The sequence below is a fragment of the Sciurus vulgaris genome (genome assembly GCF_902686455.1).
Source record: "Sciurus vulgaris genome assembly, chromosome: 1".
NCBI lineage: Eukaryota > Metazoa > Chordata > Mammalia > Rodentia > Sciuridae > Sciurus > Sciurus vulgaris.
The window spans coordinates 212,789,125-212,810,417 of record NC_136461.1 but is presented as its reverse complement, the minus strand read 5'-3'; the positions used below and the strand labels follow the sequence as shown (position 1 = coordinate 212,810,417).

The 21,293-nt window shown below is 50.9% G+C and overlaps 1 protein-coding gene across 7 annotated transcripts in view; it reads left to right on the top strand.

Moving 5' to 3' along the window:
• Nucleotides 1–21,293, top strand: part of ARHGAP39 (Rho GTPase activating protein 39) — a 91,935-nt gene that overhangs the window by 42,747 nt on the left and 27,895 nt on the right. For 2 of the 7 annotated variants that reach the window (XM_079153244.1, XM_079153242.1), the window contains exons 1-2: nt 8,471–9,143; nt 11,131–11,296. In XM_079153244.1, the coding sequence (XP_079009370.1) occupies nt 11,217–11,296 (80 nt within the window). In that variant the 5' untranslated portion in view covers nt 8,471–9,143; nt 11,131–11,216. Of the gene's footprint in view, nt 1–8,470; nt 9,144–11,130; nt 11,297–15,945; nt 16,038–21,293 lie in introns of those variants that run through there. The other 5 variants (XM_079153239.1, XM_079153241.1, XM_079153238.1 and 2 more) reach the window with 4 other exon arrangements.

Genomic DNA, 21,293 nt, shown 5'->3' with positions numbered 1-21,293 from the left:
CCCTAGACAGGGTTGGGAGAGGTGGGCTAGAGGCCTGGTCTGCTTGAGGGTGCTGCCAGCTCCAGAAGCAGATTCCTGTTTCTGGGGGCTCATTCTCCAAACACACCCCATCAGGGGCCAGCACAGAGCGTCCTCTGTTCCGGAACTCTGTGTAGGAGGTTGGAATCAAGAATCTTCTCGCCCACTCATGACCAGAGCTTAGCTGCACCAAGGAGTGGGGCGAGGAGCAGCTCTGGGGGATGGCAGGAGAGCCTGGTGCTGCTGTGTGGGTGGCTTCTGTCCTGTTCCTTGTGTGTCTGAAACCTTACTGTGCACTGTGGTCAGTGGCTGGACCTGCTCTATACCTCCTGGGACGGGCTGCCCTCTGTCTTCTTTTCTTTTTCTTTTTCTTTTTCTTTTTTTTTTTTTTTTCCTTTCTTTCTTTTCCAGCGCCGGGAATTGAATATAGGGCCTTGTGCATGCTGGGTAAGCAGTCTGCCACTGAGCTACATCCCCAGCCTTGCTTCTGCCAATGGTGTTGACGTTGCTCTGGCTGTTCTTTTTGCTCACCTTCCAGGTGAGGACCAAAGGGCCTGCTCTAGGACCATGCCCTGTACAGTTGCGCACGACTTGCAGATGCCATCAAAGGGCAGCTTCTGTCACACTAATGTGGGTCTTTGGAACCTGTATGTTGCCACTACTGTGTGCCAGGCACCCCTCAAGGAGCTAGGTAGCAGGGTCCCTGCCTACCTTGGCGGCAATAGCACATTCTGAGGAACCCAGTGCTAGCAAGCTTAGGGCCTCCTCAGTCCAGTGCAGGACAGAGCATGCTGGGCAGTGGGACCTAGGACATCCTAGGCACCACAGTGTCAAGTTCTGGCACCTCTAAGCAAGTGCCCGTCTCCTCCTACAGGAAACCAGCTCCTGTGCTGTAGGACTACTGCATGCCCTGTCTCTGCTGCTCCTGTCTCTGTTGAAGCAGTAGGCCAGTCTTCAGGTAGTGTCAACAGCAGGAGATGCTGTCTGACCTTGCTCAGGCTGACCCACTGAGTAGCTAGGCCCAGGGAGAACTTAGCTTGTGCTGAAGACAGCTTGGACATCAACAGAGTATGTCAGCCTGTGCTGTGCTGAGGTGCACCCCTGGTAACACTTAGGGTGACATTCCTTAAGAGGCTGGGTTAGGGTGGAGCCTTTTGGTGGAGATCCTTCAGGATATCAGGGGCACTTCCCGTGGGTGCACTATAACCTTTTCCCTCTCCCAGCATAGACTGAAAACAGGCCAAGTGCAGGGTCCACATCAGTAACTGAAGTAGAGTCCCATTTTTCCCCCCCATGGTACTAGGGATTGAGCACTGGCCCTACTCTGATATTTTCACATCACACCTTGTGACAAGAAGGTCCCCCAGTATAGGGGCCACAGCCAGGTGGGAGGAGGAGTGCGGCGAGGTTCACCCTGAGCATCTGCACCCAGACAGGCAGGCGAGAAGTTCCCTAGAGGGCAGGTGAGAGGGAGCCAGGTGCAGGGCACAGGATATTTTGAGAAATGTAGCCCCTAATAAAGATTGAAACATTCCATTCTATTGAAAATTGTCTTAAAATCAACATATGTTCCAAAGTAGTGTTGACTCACTGAGCACTTACTGATCTTTGGAAGGTTTTTAAATAGTTGCTTGTGAGGAGACTTAGCAAGAGCACCGCCTGTTCCATGTGGTGCTGCGTGTTGCTCTCTCCTTTGTTGGACCTGGGTCTTCTCTGGTGCCATGTCCTGGTCCCAGGCCAGACCTCTGTTCTGCCTTTGGCACCTAGGAGCAGGAAGGGCTGTGCCACAAGGCAGCTCTGTGTCCTGCTGCCCATCTCTAGGACTTAAATTTGCTGGCCGAGCCCATAGACTCAGCTGGTATTGAGGCAGTGACACCACAGTCAGAACTCTTCACACGCTGTAGTGAGGCATCTCCCGAGGTGGGACTTTCCCTTTCTCCTTCCCCAGAAGCATTTTCAAAGCTGGTCCTTACCTACAGTGTTGATCTCACAGCTTGCCAGCCTGCTGGATCCCAGAGTTAGATACAGTGTGGCCCTCCAAAGGGTCTGGGGAAAGCAACCTCCCAAGGCAGTGGACACCAGGAGTGCCCAGCTGCTCTCCAAGCCTACACTGCACTGAATCAGTTGCAGGCTCAGGGCTGAGAGAATGGGCCATTGTGCCCTTTGCACAGTCAGTCTTTCAGGATGTGAACCAGCTCATTGTGCAGGACTTGGAAAGCTGCTTACTGACAATCTTAAGAATGGACTTAGACCTTCTGGAAATGCTGGCTGAGCAAAGACTTGTTCATCCTAATTCCTCCTTGAAACTCACTGAAACAAACACAAAATGAAGAGCAAGAAACAAGATCTCATCCACAGCGGTTCAAAAGCAGCTGCAGTCAAGGAGACCAGCCAGCTGGGGAAGAGCATCCATGGCAAACGAGGGGTCTCAGGATCAGACTCACGCTGAGCAGGAAGGATTGCAAAGGACAATGCTGGTGAGCATCTGTGTAGAAGATGGGTCTGTGTGCAGGTGCAGCTGTATGGTGTAGGCTGGGCATCTGGTAAGGGAGGCAGGCCCAGGTGCTCCACCTGTGTTCTCAGCAAGGTCCAGACTCCCAACAGGGTGGAATGGGATGGGTACCATGGTGCTCACCTGTGATCCCAGAGGCTCAGGAGGCTGAGGCAGGAGGATCACAAGTTCAAAGCCAGCCTCAGCAACTTCGAGAGACCCTGTCTCAAATAATGAAATAAAAAGGGCTGGGGTTATGCCTCAGTGGTTAAGCTCCCCCTGGGTTCAATGCCTGGTCCCAAAACAAAAACAAGCAAATAAAACAGGGTGGAATGCTGAAGGGGGAAAGTGGGGGGGGTGTCTCCAACTGCCACGAAGTACCCATCTTGGCAGTTCCTTAGATCTGGGCCCCTGGTATATGGGCCAAGAAGAGACCTCTTCTGACCCGACTCCACTGAGCACTTCAGCAGACCCACAGTCCCTGCCTGGTGAGCTTGGGCCCTGGGGTGTGACTGCTTCCCCCAAGTGTCCAGCTAAGGGATGGCCCACCCAAAGGAGGCAAGACAGGGACAGAGGCCATAGCAGGGCCCCAATGCCTTCTTGGGCTTCACCTGACCCACTGGGGAAGAAGCTTCTTGTGGGGTCAGAGTGCTACTTAGCAGGTTTGGGGTCTCGCACAACCTGCCCTCTAAAGCATCATTCAGAGCATGGAGAGGCCTGAACCTCCTGAGGGCCCTGCACAATGTAGGGCCCAGTCAACTGCTGCGGCTCCTGTCCCCACACCAGAGCGTGTGCTGAGACCAGTAAGAAAATTTGGTAGAGGAGCAGTCTGGAATGATGCCCAATTTGAGGGCACTGCCTTTCCTTATTTAAAGGTATTGGGGCTATGGTGCAGCTCAGTGGGAGAGCACTTGCCTAGCATGTGCAAGGCCCTGGGCTCCCTGCCTAACACCACAAAATAAAGGAAGAATGAAAGAAGAGTGATGATCCAGAGCCCTCAGCACCCTCATGTGGACACTGGCAGGAGGGGAAGAGTCAAGGGAAAGAGCACAGCTGAAGAAAATCAGAGTTGCAGCTCAGGAAACAAAACTTCACTGTATAGCAAAGAGGTATAAAATTTAAACCACATGAGTTGGGAGAAGATAGTTCCAGAACAGTGAGCTGCAGAACTGGGAAGGGTGGACAGTAAAACCATCACAGCACGAGGCCGCACCACTAGCAGGCCATGATGGATACTCACCCCCACAGGGCCAAGCTGTTGGGGAAGGGAATGGAAGCAGAAGGGCCAGCAGGGGGACTGTAGCACCCAGCAGTGTGAGGGGACATCATAGAGGGAGCCCTTTGGGTGAAGGAAGCTGAGTGCATATTGAAGGCTGAGGCAGGGGGATTGTAAGTTTGAGGCCAGCTTGGGCAACTTAGCAAGACCTGTCCCAAAATAAAAAAAGAGCTGAGGATGCAGCTTAGTAGCAGCATACCCCTGGGTTTAATAACCAGTACAAACAAAAAGACCAGCATTCCTGAGCGCTTGGGAAGTGTTCTTCATACAAACCCAGCCATCTGGTTCACAGCATCAATCTGTTCCAGAAGGCAGCAGAGCAAAGAAAGCCATGTGGTTCTGAAAGGGGGAGAAAAAATTGTCATCCCAGAATTCTCATGGAGTCACGTTGCCATGAGTGTATGATGTGTCGGGAAGACATGAAGCATGGGGCCTGCAGAGCTGTGTGGAAAACCTTATCAAAGCCCAGTGTGTGAGGACAGCAAACTCTGAATGTTGAGGCAGAACACCTGAAAACTGTGGTTACAGAAGAGAATGTGATGATTTAAGACACTGATAACATAAATTTAAAACAAATTGTGTTTAGAGACAAATGGAAGTGAAAGTTTGCTGCCCTTAATTTTCAAAGCTAGGCATTAGTAAATGTCTAAAGTGATTAAAATGAAGAGAAATTAAAAGACTAGGCTTTAATCATTTTGACTAAAGTTGGAAACAAAACAATGCTTATTATTTTGATTCACCATCATTCTGAACATTTTTTATCAGTGCAGTAAGCTATAAAGCAGCAATAATGATTATAAATGTGAGAAAAATGTCCTGGCAAAATAAACTGTATGTAAGTATTAAACTTAAGTTGGTAAAGATTCCCTGGGGAGTAGGGTCAACCTCCAAACAGAGGAGGCTGAATTGGTTCACGAGGTGGGGTCAGCCTGCAAGGGGAGGAGATTAGATTGGTTTGGGTGGTGATGGGTCAGAGTTGGAGACACCAGTATGAATTCATGTGTGGCATTATGTAGCTACAGGTGGGTGCATGTCGAAATATCCTGGATATGTACATACACTCAAGTTAGCATACACAAACATGGCTCCAGTGTCAGCTGAGAGGGTCTAGAAGCAACAACCCTTGGAACAAACATACCTAGAGATCAGATGTTGGCTCTAATACCATCCCTCAATAAAGGGAGCCAGCAGTCCTTGGAGAAATGACTGAAATGATAGGGTTCAGGAAGTATTCAAGATGAGCCTGGAACATCTTGCAGAGGCAGAAAGTCAGGAAGAGCTAAAGTGAACACAACACCACAATGACAGTAGTTTGTGAAGGGACCCCAATAGCTACAAGAGCTCCCAGCCAACAAGCTAGCACTTGGAGCAGAACCCCCAAGTCACCCTGGAGTACAACCCAGAGTGTGAAATGAGTATCCATGAGTGCAAGTTGACATGAATAACCCTACAAGCAAGAAAGGGGGAAGAACAGATTAATCTTCCTTGCAAAAAGAAAACTGTCCAGGGAGACAAGTAGTTTTACCCTCTTTGAACCCCAAACTGTTATATTGAAACAGGAAAATAGACCCATGCTGTAGTGAAGAGTCAAATCAAAACTGACATGGATGTCATAGTTTGGACAAGATCCTCTGGAGAAAAGGCTAGATACCTCACATACAGACACAGAAGGTATCCAGATGAAACTAGAGCCAAACCCAGAATATCCAAACATGGATTACCCTAGTGGGGTCAGTGGTAGAATAGCCATTGCAGAAGGGAAGAGGAGCAAGCCTGAAGATGTGTCCACGCGAAGCAGGTACTTGGAAAACAACGAGCATCCCCGAGCTGCCCTGGTGTCCAGAGCCTGCTGCATGCAGGAGCTCAGGAGGAGGCACAAAGCACCAAGCTTGATGGAGACCTGGAACCCAGATCCAATGTGTCAACACTGAAATGCAGAAGAAACACAGAGAATCTGGACTGAGTTGTTCAGAACCGTTCACAGAAATGGCTTGAAAACAGGCAGAGAAGACATCAGATGGCCAATAGAGAAAACCGTGGCAGCGATGCCTTTCTGTCAGAAATAAGTCATGAAAAGACTGGTGTCTAAAGCCCCAAAGAAAAGCCCACTGCCATGCACAGGCTTCCTGAGTGAAGGTGGATTGAGGCACTAGCACACTTGCAGAGCAGGAAAACTCAGGCTCAAGAGGAGACCAAGTGGAGGTGGGTTGTGCACACAGGAGCAGAGGGCATAGGTGGTGACCGCAGGGTGAATGCAGAATGCTTTGCTTATAATGAGTAGCACTGTGGCAGAATGAGGGGTGTTTAATGTGTAGCTAGAGATTACAGGACCAAAGGGGGGAAAAAATGTCCAAGACTCATGTATTTGAAGTGATATTCTTTCACTTGAAGACCATGATGGGTATGAGAACTATAAACCCAAGGTTATTTACTAATGAATTCCTGCTAAGTCAACCATGGGGATAAAGTTGAACCACATGGCAATCCACAGGAAGGCAGGATGAGAAGAGCAGAGGACTAGCAGCATGGTGTTGGGCGCGTCCAGGCCCCAGTGTAGCTGGCTCCTCACTGGAGTACAGCAGCCTGTCAGATGGTGTGCAGATCAGTACTCAGGTGTGTGCTGGCTACAGTGAGCCTCCTTCAAGACATAAGTGGGCTAAAGTGAGAAAAGGATAAAAGGTACATGCTTATAGTTCTGGTGGATAGTGTGTTGAAATGGCTGCAGCAGCATCCAATATACTGATTTCAGAGTCAAGAAAACTACCAGGATGAAGATATTTCATAACAATAAAGGGGTTAGCAGAGATACAAACGTGTGACGCAAAACCCAGCAGAACTGCAAGGAGAAACAAGCCCACAGTTCTATCGGAGGGACTCAGAATACCCAGCAGTGGTAGAAGAACCAGAGAGGATCCTCTTGGCAGCTGTCAGCCAGTGTGACCTAATTGGCTTTACGGTGGTTTCCACCCAGCAACGCGCTTGTCCAGTGCACACGTATGGGAAAGAGGGTGGATATTGTCAAAATGCACTTTCAGTGAGTACCAAAATAGACTTTTTCTGGGCCATAAAGTGTCTTAATAAACTTAACAAATCCAAATCATTTAAGATAAGTTTCTGACCAAAAAATGAAATTAAATTAAAAACCAATAAAAGTATCTGGAAAGTTGGCAATTATTGGTTGATACACTTCTGTGTAATTCACGAGTCAGAGTTTTCCGAACCAGATGAAAATGAAAATACAGATTATCAAAACTAGTAAGGCATCCTGAAAGCTGGAGCAGAGGAAGATTTTAAGACTGAACACCTAAACTGGATTTTTTTTTTTTTTTGAGGGGTGTGGTGGGATTGAACTCAGGGGCACTGGACCACTGAGCCGCGTCCTCAACCCTATTTTGTGGTTTATTTAGAGACAGGGTTTCACTGATTTGCTTAGCACTGCATTTTTGCTGAGGCTGGCTCTGAACTCGGATCCTCCTGTTTCAGCCTCCCAAGCCGCTGGGATTACAGGCATGCTCCACTGCACCCAGCTCTGGATTTTTTTTTTTTTTTTTAAAGGGTGTAAAACATTGAATTCTACTTCCACCTTAAGAAACTAGGAAAAGGTGAATAAATTAAATCCAAAAGAAGCAGGGGAAAGGAAATGAAGATCAAAGTGGAAATTAAAGCAGAAATATAGACAAAATATTAAAGCTAAAAGCAATCTTTTTGAGATCAATAAAATTGAGAAGGTTCTAGCCAGACAGTTTCGGGGTAGTAAGAAAACGTGGGGAAGGACAGACACAGCATCCCAGTGGAAGGCTGATTGTGAAGTGGCAGAGGAAGGCACAGCCACTCCATGCTACCTGGCCTGCGAGGGCCAGGCTCCTGGAGGACATGCGCCCTGCAGCTCCCTGGAGACGGGGCACAAGCACAGCTCAGCCCTGCGAGTGTTGGGCACGTCTAGTTCCTGGCCAGAAGCCTGCGCACAGAACACTGCATGCCTAGGGGGCTTCACTGCACTCTCCAACACCTAGGCGAAAACAGCAACTCCACAGAGGTCCCCAAGGAAACCCATGACAGATACCCCTCCATCCATCTGATCACGCCAGTGCTGTCCTGACACCAACCAGAGACTCGGCGAGAGGAATGAAACATAAAGACCAGTCTCCCACGTGAATGTAGTTGCAGAAGCTTTTGTTTTTTGGTTGTAGATGGACAAAATACTTTTATTTACTTTTATGTGATGCTGAGGATCGAACCTCCTGCCTCACATGTGCTAGGCAAGCACTCTACCATCCAGCCACAACCCCAGCCGTAGATGTAGAAATTCTTGACAGAATTTTCTCCAGTTGAATTCAAGAACATAGGAAAAATATAATTGCGTCATGACTGTTTTTGTCCAAGGAGCGTATACTTGGTTTTACATTAGAAAACTGATAAGTGGAATTCAAGTATTAATAAGTTAGAAAGGGAATACCATGTGATCATTTCAGTAGATAAGAATATTTTACAAAATCCACCAGCCTTTCCTAAGTTAATAAATAACTTGACAAACTGGGAACACAAGGGAGCTCCCTGAACCTGGCAAAAGGCATTTAGGAGAAGCTACACTCACATTCTCAGTAGTGAGGACTGAATGCTTCTCCTGTACCAGAGCAGGCTACTGGTGCTCACCCTCACCAGTTCCGTTCATCATCTTGCTGGAGGTTCTCGCTAGTGTGATACAACAGGATCAAGGAGAAGGATCTGGGCTTGAAGAAGTGAAACTGTCTTGGTTCTCTGTCAACTTGATCATCAATGCAGAAAACTGATTAAAACCACAAAACAGCAACTAGACTGGTGAGTTTTGCAAGTTACAGGTACACCACCGAAGTGCAAAAATAAATAACATCTCTCTGTACTAGCAGCCAACAACTGGAAGTTGTTTTTCACTTTTTAGCATAAAAATGGGAGGGCTGGGGAGGTAACTCAATGGTAGAGAACTTGCCTAGTATGTGTGAGGCTTGTGTTAGATTCCCAGCACCACAAAGGAAAAGAAAAACAGGTGTGCCAGGCCTGGTGTGGTGCCCGTTGTCCCAGCTATTCAGGAGGCTGAAGCAGGAAGATCTCTTGAGCCCAGGAGTTCAAGATCAGCCTGGGCAACACAGCAAGAATCCATCTTGAAGGAGAGAAGGCAGGACTGACTGAGGAGTACGTTTTCTAGGTATGTGTGGAAACTACAGAACATTGCTGGGAGGAAACAGACCTTGCTAGCTGGGGTGACAGGTCCTGCATGGTCAGAAGACTGCTTGCATGCTTGCCCACCCAACCAAACCCAGCAGCAGTGATGCAGATTGAGAAACTGTTCCTGAAATTCATGTGGAAATGCAAAGACCTAAAGTAAGTAAAAAACCCTCAAAAGCAAAGGGCACAGTTTGAGGGGTGACACTGCCTGTGGCGTTTGGGATCATCAGTGCAGGGTGCCCCAGCCGGAGAGTTGTCTGGAGAGGATGCTGGGACCCACGTAGCGGGGCAGGCAGTGGTTATCTGGGCGCCTTCTATCAGTGCTGTGGGCCAGGCTTGAAGGAGGAAAGGAGGGTGCAGGTGGAAAGGGTGGATTTGAAGTGCTTCAGGCTGTAGCAGATAATTGCCAGTTTTTCAGATATTCACTAACACTGCCATTTTTCTCTTAAAATGCAAGAACCATACAAGTCCCCCTGTTTTCTCTGAAGAAATTAGGAACACTTGAGTTTCATGTTTAAAAATAGCATTCCTAGTCCTCCACATTTGAACGAATGGTATGTTGAGTGGTGTGGCTTCAAGAAGGCTGGCGAGGGATTCTCCACCTGTGACTGAGTGGACCTAGCTTGGGTCCCTGCTCCACAGGGTGTTGGGAGCTGTAAGTTGCCTGGCTGGCTCTACCCTCTCCAGGTGGTCAGGGAGCAAGACCATGAGGCCCACAGTGATGTCCCTACTCTGCACTGCTGCAGGCTTTTTTGCTGTGGGTCACACCTAGGGGAAAGTGGGAGGGCACGTGGCTCTGTGCCCCACATAGCAGCCCAGCCTCCAGCCAGCAGTGCAGCAGCCCCTGTCACTGCCTGACTTCTGGCGGCAATGGTTCGTGCTGGGTTCTGAACTTTCTGAAAGGGAATCAGGTGTGTGCTCAGTTGTGTGTGGCTCCCTTCCCTGTCCCTCAGGCCTGGGAGGCTCATGGCTGCTGTGGGGGCATGGCAGGCTGTGTGTTCTGAGGGACTCCTGTGGGGACACCTTGACTGACCAGCAGAGTGCTGCTGGTAACAGTGGCCAGCCCAAGCGCTGAGCACTGTACAGGTCTCTGCAGCCTCCATGGAGCAGGCCCAGCTGTGGTCTAGATGGACAGGTGTGTTCAGGTTAGGAGAGGCTGCCTTTCCAGTGATCTGGCTGGCACTTGGTGGCTCACACACTTTCAGTTAGCCTCTCCCTAATGGGAGAGCTGCATATTTCTTATTGGCCTCTCTGCCCTTTGTCCTGCTCATCTGTAGGCACTTCTGTATGTTCTGGATTTAGTCCTTGGTCAGAATGTGTGTGTGCTCTCTCACCCCAAGTCATGGACTCGGGGGTTTCTTGTAACAGCTGTTCTATTGGATTGCAGTCCAGTTCATGGGGTTCCTGTTTGGTTTAGCCATCTGTGCCCACTGCAGGGCCAGAAGGTTTTCTGTGTCCTCTAAGAGTCTTTCGTTAGCCAGCATGGTGTCATAGCCTATGATCCAGCTGCTTAGGAGGCTGAAGCAGGAGAATCCTAGAGCTCTAGGCCAATCTGGGCCACTTAGTAAGACCCGGTCTGAGGAGGTGACTCGGTGCCCCTGGGTTCAAATACTAATACTTCCCCCACCCCATAAAGCCAGTCATTTCACTCTAGCATTCAGATTTACATTGCTCTGGAGTTGCTTGTGCCTGGGTGAGTGTAGGGTCCTGGCGCATACAGCCCTGAGCGAGATGCCATCCTCCATCACAACCAAATCCATGTGATGCGAGTACATGTGGTGTGTCCTGGGTGCCACCCATGCAGAGCCGTGCTGTGTGTTGCACATGTCTGTTCTGCTGTCCCCACTGCCAGGTAAGTGGTGGTGTCTGTGTCCACAGCTGAGCACATGAAGGCTCGGATGTCAGGTGCCAGCAGGAGCCTGGTGGACTACATGGTCCTGTGCCCTCAAATCCTGCAACCCCTCTAGTGGGCAGCTGGCAGGAGGTCATCCCATTGCCAAGGAGGGCCTGGGCACAAGGAAGCTCCCATGGGTTTGGCTGGCCAGGGAAATTCCAGCCCTGGGAGCCAACTTGACCTTGAGGGGTAGGTTTTACCGTCATGCAGTATTTTCCACATTGGTACTTAGATGCTTCTCTCTCATAGTGCAGCCCCTTCCCATCTGATGCTGGAGGACGCGTCCTGATGACCCTGTGACATCTGTCCATCTCGGTGCCCAGGACCTGGACGCAATGTCCCAGACCCAGGACTACGAATGTAGAAGTCATCATGTTGATGGACAGGAGTCCAGGATCCCAGGATCCAGTACCAGGTAAGGAAGCACCATGCAGACCTGAGTGTCCCTAGCCTCAGGTGAGTGGGAAGGAAGGGTTCTTGGGAGGTGGGTACAGGACTCCAGGGGATCATGCTGGTTCTCCAGGTCCTGGGCACCTGCACATAGCTTCTCACAGGCTTGGCCAGTGCTGGGCTGGGCCTGCCTTTGGGAGTCCTGCTTTATCCATCACAGCCACTCACTGCTGCCTTGCCTGCTACAGAGGCCGCATGACCCACATGGGAGCCCCTGTGCTGGCCATGGCTCCCCAGGCCTTTCTGTAGGCCTTGGCCTATGTAGATGCAGTAGCCATAGTTCCTTATTTTTGTTTTCCTAATTTTCAGCTTTTTATTTGGAAATATTGTACACTTATAGAAAAGTTACTAAAATAAGAACAGTCCGGAGAACACTCACTGCCCTGGCCCAGTATTACTTGCTGTTATCATTAATCGCTCAATCCCTTTTTCTGAGTACTTCTGGAGCAGGTCCAATGCTTGGCCCCTGGTCCTTGGGTGTGTGTCCCCTAGGTAACCTCTCCTTGAGCTGGGGTACTTGGCATGATGAGCAGATGTGGTGGTGACACAGGCTTAGATTTTCCCTGCCACTGGCCCCTGTGCCAGCCAATTCTCTGCTGCCCTTGGCAGCACTACCTGACCATGTGCAGTGCAGGGTTCCTTGGCTGATTTTGCTTCTGGCTTCTATATCTTTAGACTTTCCTAATCTGCATGATTTCTATAGCCTCTCCCTGTTCTTTGTGACCCAGACCCTTTTAAACATAATTTTCATTCATTTTTAAATAGAATATTCAATAAGAAAGGTAAGGTTACATATAAAATCTGTAAGGTATACTCAGCAGGACCTCTTTTACCTACTTGGTTTCTGTTTGTAAGAAGAACTGCTGGTGTGGTTTCCAACTTTTCCCTCATTCCTATAAAATGCAATCCCAGCATTTGTATAAGAGAGGCTGAGGCAGGAGGATCACAAGTTTGAGGCCAGCCTCATCAACTTAGCAAGACTCTGTATCAAAATGAAAAAATAAAAAGGGCTGGGGATGTCAGCAGTGTATAAGTGCCTCTGGGTTCCACAAAAAAAAAAAAAAAAAAGAAAGAAAAAAGAAAAAGAAAGAAAGAAAAGAAAAGAAAAAAGCAGAAAAAGGCATCTCTGTGTTCCCCACACAGTCCTCAGCAGCTTCCTGGAAGTCATTGCCTCTCACCATCACAACTATTCTCCATTGTTGACAGCTTCCCAGGCCAATGTTGTATGTTTCCCAGAAACTTTTCAACTGGTCGTGTGCAGTTACAGGTGCTGCTGTAGAAGCAGCCTGTGCCTGTGTAGCGTTGCTCTTTTGGAGCTGGATCTTCAGGTGAACTTCTGATGAGGAGTGATGTGGAGCGTGATGCTGCCACAAGCAGACACCTGTCCACCATGCCTCCCACGGGCGGCCCGGGCTGGGACTGGGGCCTGTGCTGGCAGCATCTCATGACTGACCAGTCCAGAGGAGATGCACCATTTGTCACACTTCACCCTGAGATGTCCTTTTCTCCCCCTTTTTCTGTGGAGTTTTTATTTGTCTTTGTTCCCTTCTGTGCACCAAGAATACGAGCCCTTTGTGATTCATATTGCCGATGTTTCCACTAATGTGTCCAAAAAGCTAGAATCTTTTCTAGTCATTCGTGGTGTTTTTACCTTGTGAAAGTGTAGTTCTTGTGCAGTTAAACGTGCCAGTCTCATCTTCCAGCATGTCTGGAGTTTTAGTCCCTTCCGTCCAGACTTTGTGTTGCAGTGTGTTTGGTGGTGCTGGCAGTTGTGTGTGTGGGGTCCTGGGGTTGAACCCCAAGGAGGCATGCATTCCACACTGAGCTGTGCCCCAACCCCACAGTTCCTTTTTTTGTGTTTAGGTCTCAGATCCACTTGGGTTTAACCTTGAGTGAGGTGTGGACCTGGCTCTTTGTTTTCCAAACATGTTGCAGCTGTCCCAGCACCATGATGAAAGACTGTCTTTCCCTGACCTGAGGCCTCAGTGTCCTCTGACCATTTCCTGGGAGTCTCTGAGGAGCTGGGGCTGCTTCAGCTTCTCTTTGACTCTGTTGACCTCTGTCTCGTGCAGGCTCCACTGCCTGATGGAAGCCGTTCCCCAGTGAGCTGTCTTCCACCCAGGCCTGTGCTAGTGGGACCCCAAGTCCCCAGTTGTGCTGCACAGGGCCAGGCAGGTCGGCAGTGGCCGATGGTGTTTTGGCTATTTGTACATCTTTTTTTGAGAATGTCTGTTTGGACCATCTACCAGTTTTCTAACTTTTTTTTTTTTTTGGTACTTGGGATGGGACTGGAGGCCTCACGTACTCCAAGCATGCCTTCTACCACAGAGCCACATCCCAGCCCCAAGGGTTATGTGTCTCTTTATTGTTGCATTGTAAGTGTTCTTTTTTGTTATGTTTGTTTATTTTGGTAATGGGGATCAAACCCAGGAAGGCTCTACTACTGAGACACGTCCTTAGCCCTTTTGATTTTTTTTCATTTGAGACAGGGCCTTGCTAATTTGCTGAGGCTGGCCATGAACTTGTAACCCTCCTCAGCCTCCTGAGTTGCTATAAGTGCGCACCACCACACCTGGCTGCACACATGATTTCGATGCTCAGGATTTGAGTCCTTGCCACAGATTATGGTAGCTGTATACTCCTGCTGCTCAGCTATATTCACGTGATGGTGGTGGTCTGTGGCACAGGCTCATCTCTGATGAGTCTGGCACATCTGGTGCTTCTCTTGCTGCTTGTGCTTTGGTGTTATGTCTAAGAAGCTGTCACCAACCCCGAGGTCATGAAAATGTCCCCTCCTTTCTTCCTAGTTTTTGGATTTAGCGCTTCCATTGAGCCCTTGTTTCAGTCTGCATTGTTTTGTGTGTGGCCTGAGGTAGGGCTACCTTTACTCTTCTGCAAGTGGTGTCTGCCTGCTGCAGCACTGTTGCTGAGACTGTCCTTGCCCTTGTTGAGTGACCTTGATACTGCATCATTGGAATCCAGAGAACAGGGAATGTGACTGTCTCACCTGGTAAATTTTACCTGGTATGTACTTGGCACTCACGGTGGTCATTCTGGAAATACTTGTTTAGACAGATCATTGTCTGAAAGTAGACATGTCCAAGAGCAGGAGCAGCGTGAAGGGTGCTTTCACATCAGCACCCCAGGAATTGCTGAGGAGGGACCTGTCTCCTGTTGCCCTGTAGGACAACAGGGTCACCACAACCTCACCCACCCAGGGATTGCTGCTTCTCTCACTTTTCACCTTCCTCACCAAATGGTTTCTTCTTTTTGCAATTCATTGTAAATACTCTCCCCCAAACACCATTCAAACCAGGGCAGCAGGAGACTGCCAAACCTCAGCCACTTCCCACTACCTGCAGATACCAGTCTCCACAGGTGGCGAAGCCCTGAAATTCCTTGGGCCGTTCCCCAGCTGCTAGTCAGGCTCTCCTCACCTGCTTAGTTTGGCGTAGATTGTCTGTCATCACCTGGTGGCAGTGCCCTTGCTCTGTGCAGCCCCCACTGGTCAGATACTCAACTGAGCCTGACTCCAGCCCCCAGAACAGGATGCCTGTTCTCCAACCCATAGTGATGTTATCTCCCGAGTCCACGAGGAGTGATGAACAGTCCCAGACCCCAGCCTGCATGTGGCCACAGCCACCAGCCGTGTCCCTCCCTGTCCTTGAGGTCCAGCTCCAGCCAGAGTTCTTGTGGCCTCCCCAGACTGGGTGCCTCTCTTGTTTCTGAAGCTCCTTGCCTTGAAAATCTGTGGGTCCTGCCCACACCCGTCCGGGAGTGGCTCCTTGGGGCCCAGGGTTCCCTGCACCCTTGCCTGCCTCTGTTTTCTGAGGGTCCTGACCAGATGCGATCCCCAGGAGGTACCATGCACTAAAAAGGAGTGAAACCTATTTTCTGTTGAGTTGGGGTTAGTGCATCATATTCACATTTTTAAGAAAAACGAGAACTGATGTTGCTGCTTTTAAGACTCAGAATGTCAGTAACGTGCTTTTACTTCTCTGCTCAGATTGTCTGGGGAGTATCCCAGCTTTGTTCTGTAAGAGAGAAAAAGTGAGAGCATCAGCCCCAGAGAGTGAGGCAGGACCTTGTGGACACCCTGCCCACATCCCAAGGCTGGGGAGGCTGTGGCACTGGTTCTTGTCACTTTCACCCTTGGTCTGTCATTGGTGTGCTTCCCAAGTTCTGGCCCCAGACCCCACATAGTCCTGCCAAAAACCTTGCCTTCCCCCACCCTGTGGGCTTCTTTCCTGGAAATGCTTCACCCATCTATCTGGAAGCTTCCACCTCGCTCCCTTCAAAATAGCCAGGAGGACCTGGTCACCAAGTTGGGTTGGGCAGCAGGGACTTTTTTGGGTCTCTGCTGCAGGCACTGCAGCCTCTGCCACATCTGCATCTGTCTTTACATCACCCTATCAGTGAGTCCACCTTCTTGGAAGCCCCAGCAGTCTTGCTGGGTGTTGTTTGGTTAGAATTGTCCCTGCCCACCTCGTCTGTGCTGTCAGGGATGGGGTGAGTGTCTTCCAGGGTGCAGTGTCCGCAGGGGAGGCTTGTGACTGTGTGCCTCTGGCCACACCCCAGGCCCAGCCTCCATGCCAGTTGCTCAGGGAGGTTGAGGAAGAGACTGTGAGCAGAGCTAGCTGGACAACAGAGTAGTGGCAGGTGCAGGACTCTCCTGGAGTTCGCTCTGGAGCAGCACCAGCCCAGGGGTAAGTGTCTTTCATTGTGGAGAACAGCAGGGCACACCTGAGGGTGATTTAGGAGAGTAGCACAAAGCCTTATTGTCCCATGCCACTGGGCACTCAGTTCTGGGGCAGCAGGGCCGTGGTCATGGCAGCTCACGGGTATCCCTGGAGATGAAGGGGACCCCTTCATTGTGCCCTGGGACTCTGCAAAATGATCGCTTCTGCCTCAGCCATTGGCAAAAGTTGGCCTTGTGGTCACTCGTGGGCAGAAGCTCAAGTGACCTACAAAAATCACTGAAGGCTACTCAGTGTGAAGGTCACAGCTGGGAGATGGTCAGTCTATGTGCACTCTTTATACTTTTTTTTTTTGGCGGTGCTGGGGATTGAACCCAGGGCCTTGTGCTTGACAGGCAGGCACTCTAGGAACTGAGCTATATCCCCAGCCCCTTGGTGGCATCTTTTGCCTTTAACCTGTCTTTTGAGTGAAACCCACTCCCAGCTCACACTGCTCTGCATTCTGCAGCGTGGCCAGTGAGAAATGTCCACAGTGGCCTCCCTATGCAGTTGGGCACTAAAGGGTTAGCAAGTAGTGTGTAAGTCTGGACCTTGGGGATGGTGGCCACATGGGGGTGGATATGCTGCAAATTCAGTCAACGGCCAGGAAACCAGCACTGGGGGCCTGGCTCTGAGGCAAGATGACACTTCTGAGCCTCGCATGTGTGGAGCTTCTGTGTGTCTGGGCCTCCGAGGGCTGCTCACGCTTCTCTGCCTACAGCTCGGGTCTCTCCCAGCCTCCTGAGTCTTTTGGAGGAACTGGCTCGACAGTCACCCCATGCACCTGGTGTCCTTGATTCACCCTGAGAAGCGGCATCAGCAGGTCTGAGTTTGTCTTGGATGTCTCTGTCACCGGCCACAGGGGCGGACGCGGCTGCAGGACTACAAAGCCACAGTCCTGGCCATCACATGCACATTTGCATGCCATCCTGGCCCAGTGTGCCTGCTGCTCCCAGGGTCCTCCCTGCCTCCAGTGGACAGGAGCCCTGTGGGCTCTCCTGGCTCCCTGGTCCCACCTGGCCTGGGGCATTGCAGGTGCTGCAGGTGCCTGTCAGGAGAGGAGGCTCTTCCCGGGAGGCTCCCACAGCTCTGCTCCTGGTCTTCATCCCCACAGCAAGGAGACACAGCCTATGTGGCCCTGCCCAGGAGTGAAATGAGCCCTCATTACAGTAATCTGCAGGATGTAAAATTACATCTTAAAATGTGGATACTGCTTACTTTTAAAGAATCATCCTTTTATTTGAGGAGTTTTAGGTTGAGTGGCATTTGCCAAGGTAGTGCCAGGGGCGCCAGTGCCAATAGCCGTGTCTGTGGGTGTGTGGCAGACCAGCAGTCCACACTGGTCTGTCATCTTTGCCTGAAACCTGCACTCTACTCTGTATTCCTGATTCTCACCAATATCCCTCTGTCTTCAGATCTCATCTGGCGTGTTCTTGTCATATGTCTTCTTGGTCTCTGCTGGTCTGTTATGGTTCCTCAGATTTTACTGCGTTTTGTTTTTGTTTTAATACTGGGAATTGAACTCAGTGGCTCTCTACCACTGAGTTATACCCCCAGCCCTTTTTTATTTATTTATTTATTTGTTTGTTTTTTGGTTTTTGGTATTTTTTGGAGACAGAGTCTCACTTAGTTGCTGAGGCCAGCCATCTTGAGATCCTCCTGCCTCAGCCTCCCAAGTCAGTGGGATTAAAGGGGTGGGCCACTGTGCCCAGCTCGACTTTCCCAGTTTTTGATGACCTTTTACAGTTGTGAGGAGGACTAGCCAGGAATTTTGTAGAGTGTCCCTCAGTTTGGATTTGTCTGATGTTTTCCTCACAATTAGTTGGGGCAGTACATGACTTCGGGAGGATGACCCCACTGTGTCAAGATCTCAGCTGTCAACAGGCTTTTCACTGGGGTCACCAGTGTTGATGTGAGGCTGTGCTGTCCAAGGTCCTGTGTGAGGCCCCCTCCCCTCTCTACTCCTGAGAGGGAGCCCACAGCTCCGTGGGGACTGCTTTGGGCTCCCTGAGGAGCGGGGATGGGCCCTTGTATGCGCATTCCTGGGACTCCTCTGTGGGGAGAGGTCTGCCTCCACCTGGCCCCTGGCACTGCTTGAAATCCTGCATCACTCCCATTGTCTTGTGTCCTGGCTCTGATCACCGGGGCTCCCGTGACCTGGGATGCACCCCTCCTCTGGGGTCTGAACCCCTTTGTATTCCCTGCCCCAGGCCTGGAATCTGCCACTTCTCTGAGGAGCCCTGGCCCTTCATGGGAGGAACCTGGACTCTGGGCCTGGACCATCCATTTCATTGACTGTGCCCCTCAGAGGTCTTTTGGTGTGAGGCTTGCAGAACTGAGTGTGTCCAAGAGTCTCACAGTACAGCCTGGTTGCTGTCACAGGCAAGTGAGCTGACCTGCCCTTTGCTCAGAAGACACAGCTGGGCTTAGGTGTTGCCACCAGCCTGGGCGCCATCCCTGCTGGCTGCTGCCTCTGACCTGGAGGGGTCATCTGGTGGGCCTCCATGCACTTTTCAAGCACTTCTGCTCTGCCCCAACCTGGCCACAGCCTTGCAGGCCTCCTGTGGCTCCTCCATCCCTGCGCCATGCAAGCTCTCCTCTCGGCTGCTGGGAGAGGGTCAGGGCTTCTGACGTGGGAAGGTAAGGCTTGTTCCTCTGTCCTCTGGTTGACTTTGTGGACTGGCCCCACCAGCAGGGACTTGCCAGCATCATTGTCAGCTTTGTTTGCTTATGGACCTCAAGGGGAGCCCCGCCTCACACTGTGTCTGATTTCCCTGATGGCGTGTTGTGGGCTGATGCGCTAGATGTGAGCGCCTGGGTGGCCTCTGCTTGTCACAGGTGTTTGCTGCTGTGAGTGTGAGTGCCACATCTGTGGGTTCCTGCCAGGTCTTCAGCTTGAGGGCAGGGCCAGCTGTGCCATGGTCCTGGTCCTTGCCACCATGGGCATTAGGGCCTCTTGGTGAGACTGTGCTTGTGTTTGCAGTGCCCTTCTGTGTGGGTCTGCATTTTCCTGATCTCTGTCCTGATTCCTGATGGTGACAAGCACCTTCTACCTCAAGGGGCCATGACATGTGGGTAGTCCATGCTGCTTCTTGGCTGTTCTGGGAAGTTACTAAGTTGCTGGGGTCTTGTTAAGTTGCCCAGGCTGGCATTGAGTTTGCAATCCTCTCAGCCTCCTGAGTCTCTGGAATTAGAAGCATGTGCCACTGCACCAGACACCGCCTGACTTTTGGTGAGCTCAACCTTTGGCATGCATGGCTATGATTTTTATTGGATTTGCATCTTGTGAAGGCGAGTAGAGGTACCAGCCATTGTGTTCTTTCTTGGGGACCCCCTCAGGTCTCATGTATACCATCCTTGGGGTAGACTCTTTCCCTGGTTCTTTCAGTGTTTTTTTTTTTTTTCCCCCGGTTGCTGGGGATTGAACCTAGGGCCTTGTGCTTGCAAGGCAAGCACTCTACCGACTGAGCTACTCCCAAGCCCTCAGTGGTTTTTACATGGGCCCTTCCCTGTGGCAGGCTCTGAGTCTTCCTGCAGCCTGCACGTCAGGCAGTGCTGGGCTCCTGGAGTGAACTCACTGTGAGGGAGTTCGTGTCACCGGGACATCAGCAGCATCCACATCAATGAGAGTTTTCTGGCCACTGCCCCCTGTTGAGGGAGCAGTGCTCATGGCCTGGAGCCCCTGCCCCTCTGCCCTAGGGCGAGGATCTCCACAGCCACAAGTCTGCAAGGAAAGCTCTGAGATGGCACTGACTGAGCTTGGCTTCCAAGGTTGGACTGGGCCTACCGTGTAGGCTATGGGCTTCTAGGGAGAGCTCCATCTCCCACACTGTGACCACAGGAGGGGTGGCTGGATGACATGCATGTGACCCTGCACAGGTAGGCAAGACGGTGCCATCAGCCAAGATGTTGGGGAGGCAGGGTGATTCCGAGCAGTGGGCAGGGCCATTGAGTTTTCAGCAGTGTAGGAGATAGCCTGCGGGCTGGAGGGGTGGGAGGAAGGAAGACCCACTGTGGTCACGTGAGTGTCAGGTTTGCCCTGGGGTCAGGGATGCAACAGTAAGGGCCTGGCTGGGCTCTGGGGTACAGGCTCTAGGGAGGGCCCCCCTCCCCCCCCCCCAAACACACTGACTCTGGCCATTTTTCTTTGTGTAATACTTGGATTCTCTTTCCTGATTAAAGTGGGCTGCGTAGGGGCCCCAGAGAATGCAAATTTAAGAAGCGAGGTGTGTCACTGGGGTAGGCACAGCCAGCAACATCCTTGAGAGGCCTGGCTGGAGCCACTTGAAGTTCTCCCCAGCCTTCCCTCCATGTAGTGCTGAGCTGCAGAGGGAAGAAGAGAAGGTGGGTCACAGAGCCCATGTCAGCATCCCATGTTTCCCCTACAGAAGAACTCACATTTGTGTTGCAGGCTGAGGGGAAGGTTTCCAAGGAGGGTCACTGGAATAGGCAGGCACAGGACCAGACTGAGAGCAGCACAGCTGCATTGTGGCTTTAGAGGGAGTGGGGTCATTCAAACCTGTGAAGCCAGGTGCCAGGATGCTTAACTCTCACACTGGGTGCCATGGGAGGGGCGCAGGCAGCCTTGGCTGGCACCCTGGGTGCTCTGTGGAGTTGTTCATTGACTATGAATGCAGAAAAAGAAGGGAGCCAGGGAGCTGCAGCAAGAATGGTGAGAATCCATGCTTTGCTGTGGGAACAGACCAGAGAGGTGCAGACTGAGGGACTAAACTATAGGACCAGGACAGCACAGGGGCCCAGAGACAGAACCTCAGCAGTGCCTGCTCTGCAGGGCTATATGCAGAACCTCTGAAATTGGAACAGGCACCAGCAGGTGGCAGGGCCAATGGGGTGTGCTAAGAACTTGCAGTGCTTGCTCCGTAGACCTAGCTCATGAACAGGAGGGACTCCAGGATGACCCATGCACCACAGAGAGGTCTGTGCTCCCTGTACCAATCAGTCAGCTCAGGGCAGATCCCACATGGAGGCCAATCTCAGACCAATTCTGAGATTCATGGGAAAAGGAGAAGGGTCACTAATGGCGCAGGGCTGGGTGTAGTGGTAACACCTGCGATCCCACAACTTGGGAGGTGGGGCAGGAGAATACAAAGTCAAGGCTGAGACTCTGTCTCAACATAAAAAGTGAAAAGGGGGCTGGGGAGATAGCTCAGCTGGTAGAGTGCTTACCTCACAAGCACAAGGACCTGAGTTTAATCCCCAGTACCG